The sequence below is a fragment of the Cherax quadricarinatus genome, chromosome 47 (genome assembly GCF_038502225.1).
Source record: "Cherax quadricarinatus isolate ZL_2023a chromosome 47, ASM3850222v1, whole genome shotgun sequence".
Taxonomy (NCBI): Eukaryota; Metazoa; Arthropoda; class Malacostraca; order Decapoda; family Parastacidae; genus Cherax; species Cherax quadricarinatus.
This window is the reverse complement of record NC_091338.1, coordinates 13,358,554-13,364,818: the sequence shown is the minus strand read 5'-3', so window position 1 is coordinate 13,364,818 and position 6,265 is coordinate 13,358,554. Positions and strand designations below refer to the sequence as shown.

The window sequence follows — 6,265 nt, the reverse complement described above, 5'->3', positions numbered from 1 at the left end:
TTTGATAAAGAAGGTGTGAAACACGATAGAATTCAAGAAAGAACGTGTAGAAAAGTACAAAAGTGGCGTATGTGTGGTTGATCTCACCAGGATGTATGGGAAGTCCTCCTCGATGATCAGTTCCATCCTGGTGAAGAAAAAAGAAATCAAGGAATCTGATGTTGCGAAAGGGGTAAGTATGCTACTAAAACAGAGATCGCAAACAATCGAAGATGTTGAGAAGTTGTTGTTGGTGTGGTTCAACGAAGAGCAGTTAGGAGATAGTGTTGTGGAGGCGATAATTTGTGAAAAGGCCAACAAGTCTCTTCAGTAAAGGTAAAACTGATTTAAATGTTTATTTATCCATTAAAATTAGTGCTTTATATTTTTCTCATTGTTTTTTGTATATAAAACTACAGTTATTCTCTATAAAATGTATATTTTGTTAATATTTTTGGGTGTCTGGAATGAATTAATTAGATTTACATTGTTTCTTATGGGAAATATTGCTTTAGTTTTCGTCGAATTTGATTTTCGTCAAATTCTATGGAATGAATTAAAAACGAAAACCGAGGTTCCACTGTACCTTGTACATTCCTTTTTTTTTTTTTTCCCTCCATAAGTTTTTTCCACAGATACTGTACTTCAACATACCTCAGACCTTCCTCATCACCCCTCTCGTCTGTTTTGTGGTGTACCTCGTCTTTTATAGACTCATCTGATAATATCTCCGCCCCCCCCCCCCTTTTTTTTTTTTTTTTTTTGCACTGGCTGTTTCCCATTGTGGTAGGGTGACCTGAGAGAGAAACATGTTCACCATCAATTCACACTATCACTGTCTTGCCAGAGGCACATAGATATAATAGTTTAGATGTCCCTCGAAACAGCAGATATCCCTACCCCCTCCTTGAGAGTGCAGACACTGTACATCCCACCTCCAGGACTCGAGTCCAGCTGACCGGTTTTCCTGAATCTTCCCCAAAACCACTTGCCTCCACTCACTCCTGTCTTACACTCGCATACCTACTAGATGTCCAAGCCCCTTGCACAAAATCTCCTTTACCCCCTCCCTCCATCCTTTCCTAAGACAACCCCTTCCACTACAGATTAATACTCCCTCCAAGTCATCTTATTTTGTTTTATCCTCTCTAAATAACCAAACCATCTCGGCAACCCCTCCCAAGCCCTCTGGATAATACTTTTAGTAACAACACACCTCCTAATTTCCAAATTACAAATTTTCTGCATAATAGTTAAATCACACATTGCCCTCGGACCACTACCTCATTACTCCCTCCACTCTGATATTCAGTATCATTACCTAGACTTTGTTACTGTCATCACCTTGCACTTATCTTTGTTCACTTTTAGTGAGCAGTTGTATTATGCAAAATATTTATTTACAGTTCAGCATTCTATTAATTAAAATTCTTTGAATACAAAAATGTTTCATCCCTATGAAATCTCAGTATGGTGTAAACTTTCCAGTTTTCTCAAACTATGATAGTTTAATTGATAAATTATGCACAGTATGTCAAGAATTAGCCCTCTTTCACTGATGGGAAGCACTTTACAGCTTCTCTTAGGCTTTGAAGAACTGCCAGGATCACTACTTCTGCTCTTTGGGGCCATTATTAACCCTTTCAGGGTTGGTGCCATAACTGTATGGCTTGAGAGCTAGGGTCGATGCTGTACTTGTACACGTAAATTCTAGTGCCTTCAAATCGAGCAGAAGAAAGCTGGTAGGCCTACATATGAAAGAATGGGTCTGCATGGTCAGTGTATGCAGTATAAAAAAAATCCTGCAGCACGCAGTCCATGAGAAAAAAAACTCCGATCATGTATTTGGTTTAAAACAGCGACTTTGCAGTGTATTTCTGTATGGTATTTATGGTTGTATTCTCGTTTTCTTGATCTCATTTGATAGAATGGAAGACATATTACAGAAATAAAGATGATTTTGATTGGTTTCACAATGAAGAGTACCTTGAAATTGAGCACAAAGTAGCGGAAATGTTTGATTTTTGCTGATGTTCAAGAGTAAACAAATACACGTCAGCTGGTGAGTCTGATATTCTTTCATAAGTGTGCTGATATTATTTATACCATTTTTTATAATAATGCAATAGTCTGCATAACAGTAAGTCTTATTTTTTGTGAGAATAAAAATTCAAAATGGAAAGCAAGAGTAATATAAGAAGGGCCTGGAGACGTGACTAATGAACAGAAAATTTTATTCTAGTGCCAGGAATGTGTCTTGTTTATTCTGGACCCTATTTTGAAATTGGCATCTTTTGAAATTTGTGAAATTGGCCAAATTGCCAAGTTTTGACCACTCCATTGGGTAGTTAAAATTGGTAAATGGGCAGTTTCTTGTACTCATTTGGTAGAACAAATGAAGTTCTAGTGAAATAGCTATGACTTTAGTAGACTGGAACATTAGAATTGGCCAAAAATAGGGCTCAAACTGGGTGAAATTGCTGATGCGTGAATATCGTTGAGACCGCTAACTTCATGAGAGCATAATTCCGCAAGTTTCCATCAAATTTCATTCTTTTGGTGTGATTACCATCGGGAAAAGATTCTCTATCATTTCATATTTTTTTTTTCCCCTGACCCTGAGAGGGAGTTCAGGATTGGGGGTCTTGACCCTGAAAGGGGTTGAGCAAAATTGAGGGTTATTCCTGGACCATGGTAAACCTTGGATAACTGAAACCACAGAAACCAAATCTGTGGATATGGGAATTCTGCTGTATATAGATTACTATATTTATTTTTCTTTCTTTGTGCCTGAGAGACTGTATTAAAGCCTTCACAATGTCATTCTTGTTTTAAAATTAGCATGATTTATTGTCAAAATAAAAGTCCAGAGTTAAGTTTTGGTACTTTTTTACCCCAAGGTAAATTATGCAGCATGGCTTTTGATGTATTGTGGTAGTTAAGGTCTTATTGGTATTAATATAAATTTCTGTTGGAATTTGTTTTAACTGAGTACCCTGCAATAGCGGCTTTGATACTAGTGAAGGGACTGGAATAAGAGTTAAGTCAATTCCTTCACTGTCACCAGAGCTATTATTACACTGAGTAAAATAGGGATGAATGTCTCTTCAGTGCATGTAAAAAAAAATATGACTCCGTGATGATTTTGACATGCTAGCTTAAATTTGATTTAAAAAGTAACACTGCCTCTTGAAGCCAGAGAATTGAGCCATGGGCCACAAAATTGCCTGCTCAGTAATATATCCATACAGCGGGCATGTGTGAGCATGTCAGACAAGAGTGATTTTTTGGGACTTGACAAGCCATTGGAGTGTGAGCAGGGTAATATTTTGTGAAGGGATTCAGGGTAAACTGGCTAGCCGGACTTGAGTCCTGGCGGTGGGAAGTACAGTGCCTGCACTGGGGTTTGGGATATTTGCTGTTTAAAGTGGCATCCAAACTGTCATATCTGTGTACCTCTGGCAAGACAGTGATAGTGTGAATAATGGTGAAAGTGTCCCCCCCCCCCAGGTCATTCTGCCTCAGTGGGGGATGGCCAATGTGTTTAAAAAAAAATGATTGTTTTAATTAAAAAATTTTTTCACAGGGTTGAAAGCTGCATTAGGGAACGATAAAGTAGATGCCATCATCAACGTTGCTGGTGGATGGGCTGGTGGCAATGCTGGCAGCAAAGGTAAAAGCAATAATGACTCATCAAATGAAATATTTAGTTACAGCATATGCGACAGAAAAGGAGAAAAATGATTTTTTATTTTTTCAACTAACATGCATATAAATTTAAATATGCAGAACAGCCACTGTGAAAAAATAGCAAAATTCCAAACACTTTCGTGACTTCTTACATTATCGAGGAACCGTAGTTCCTTGATAATGTGAGGAGTCATGAATTCGCTTGGAATTTCGCTATTTTTTCACAGTGGTTGTTCTGTATATTGTGATATCACCTGTTTACTGTGATCTTATTGCATATAAATTTAAATAACTCATTTTACCTCATTCCTAGTACAGGTTCATGCAACACGTCTTGCTGCTTTATTTGCATCATAGCTCATTCCTTAGTATTTGCTAGTTTCCCTTGTGTTCTAAGTTTTATAGATTCTATAATTTAAAAAATTCTATGGATTAGTTTAATGTTAAAATTTCCTGTATATAATATGAGAGGTTTCCTTCCAAATTCCTTTGATTCACTGCTTGATCATAAGCAGGTACAGTGGACCCCCGGGTTAAATCGTCATCGGAATAAGTAATATTCAGAATAGGTAATGTTTTTTTGTCAAAATATTGGCTCGGTGATAGGCACTGAACTTGGAATAAGTCATTCGTCTGGAACGTGTCCGCATGACCTGAGCGGCCTGGACACTCCATGTACAGCCAGTGTGCCATTGTTTACCAACCAGTGAGGACGATCCCACTCGTTCATATGATACATTTTGTATTATTCTATTCTTTTTAGTGCTTGTTACTGCTAAATAAGCCACCATGGGCCCAAAAAAAACTTCTAGTGCCAGCCATTTGGTAAAGAGGGTGAGAAACACTATAGAATTCAAGAAAGAGATCATTGCAAAATATGAGAGTGGAGTGCGTGTCGCTGAGCTGTCCAGGTTGTAACAAACCCCATATAACCATTGCTTCTATCCTGGCCAAGAAAAAGGAAATCAAGGAAGCTGTTGCTGCAAAAGGTGCAAATATGCTTACAAAACAGAGATCGCAAATACTGGAAGACGTGGAGACTTTATTGTTGGTGTGCATCAGTGAGAAACAATTATCAGAAGATTGTGTTATGCAGTCAAAAATGTGAAAGGCAAGGCAGTTGCATCATCTCGTAACAAAAATGCCTAGAACTAGTGCTGATATTGGGGAATTTAAGGCCAGCAAAGGGTGGTGTGGGAGATTTAAGAATCGTAGTGGCATACACAGTGTGATAAGGCATAGTGAGGCTGCCAGTTCTGACAAAAAAGTGGCTGAAAAATATGTTCAGGACTTCAAGGGGTACATAGAGGCTGAAAAATTCCAACCCCAACAAGTGTTCAATTGTGATGAAACAGACCTCATTTGGAAGAAAATGCCAAAGAGGACCTACATTACTCAGGAGGTAAAGGCACTCCCAGGACACAAGTCTATGAAAAACAGGCTAACTCTCATGTTTTGTAGCAATGCTAGTGGGGATTTCAAAGTGAAGCCTTTACTGGTGTATCACTCTGAAAATCCCAGTGTGTTCAAGAAAGTGTTGTCAAGAGTAAATTGTGTATGATGTGGAAGGCAGACAGTAAGGCGTGGGTCATGAGGGACATTTTCCTTGATTGGTTCCATGACATGTTTGGCCCCAGTGTGAAAAAATACCTCCTGGAAAATAAATTGGAACCCAAGTGCCTCCTGGTAATGGACAATGCTCCTGCTCATCTTCCAGACTTGGAAGAACATATGGTGCAGGAGTTTTGTTTCATCAAAGTGAAGTTCTTGCCCCCCTAATACCACTCCCCTCCTCCAGCCCATGGACCAGCAGGTCATTTCAGATTTCAAAAAACTGTACACCAAAGCAGTTTTTCAAAAGTGTTTTGAAGTGACCTCAGACACTGAATTGACCCTAAGAGAATTCTGGAAAGATCACTTCAGTATCCTCAGTTGCATAAACCTTATAGGTAAGGCTTGGGAGGGAGTGACTTCCAGGAATTTGAACTCTGCTTGAAGGAATTTGTGGCCACAGTGTGTACAAGAGAGGGATTTTGAAGGGTTTGGGGCTTACCCTGAGGAGCCTATGCTAGTTGTGGAATCTATTGTGGCATTGGGGAATTCCATGAGGTTGGATGTGAGTTTGGAGGATGTAGAAGAGTTTGTGGAGGATCATGATGAAGAGCTAACCACTACAGGTAACCACTGCAAGACCTTCATCTGCAACACCAACAGACCACAGCTCAGGAAATTGCTCTAAAGGAGGAGGGAGAGAGAGATGGAGGAAGTTGCCTTCAAAGATTAAGGACATTTGTACACTGTGGACAAAGGTGCAAACATTTATGGATGAACATCACCCTGACAAAGGTGTTGCAGGCCATGTTGGCAACATGTACAGTGACAATGTTATGTCCCATTTTAGGGAAGTATTTAAGAAACGCCAGAAACAGACCTCTGTGGAACACTTTTTTGAGCGACAGGGGTCCCGAGACTCAAGCTGGTCCTAGTGGCATTCAAAAACAAAGAAGAGAAGTAACCCCGGAGAAGGACTTGGTACCTGAAGTCCTTATGGAGGGGGATTCCCCTTCCAAACAATAGTACACCCCCATCCTCTCCC

The 6,265-nt window shown here is 39.5% G+C and overlaps 1 protein-coding gene across 1 annotated transcript in view; it reads left to right on the top strand.

Annotated features, from left to right (window-relative positions):
• Positions 1-6,265, top strand: part of Dhpr (dihydropteridine reductase) — a 45,393-nt gene that overhangs the window by 23,913 nt on the left and 15,215 nt on the right. Inside the window, exon 3 of the mRNA XM_070094696.1 lies at positions 3,566-3,652. Within this exon, the coding sequence (XP_069950797.1) occupies positions 3,566-3,652 (87 nt within the window). The remainder of the gene's footprint in view (positions 1-3,565; positions 3,653-6,265) is intronic.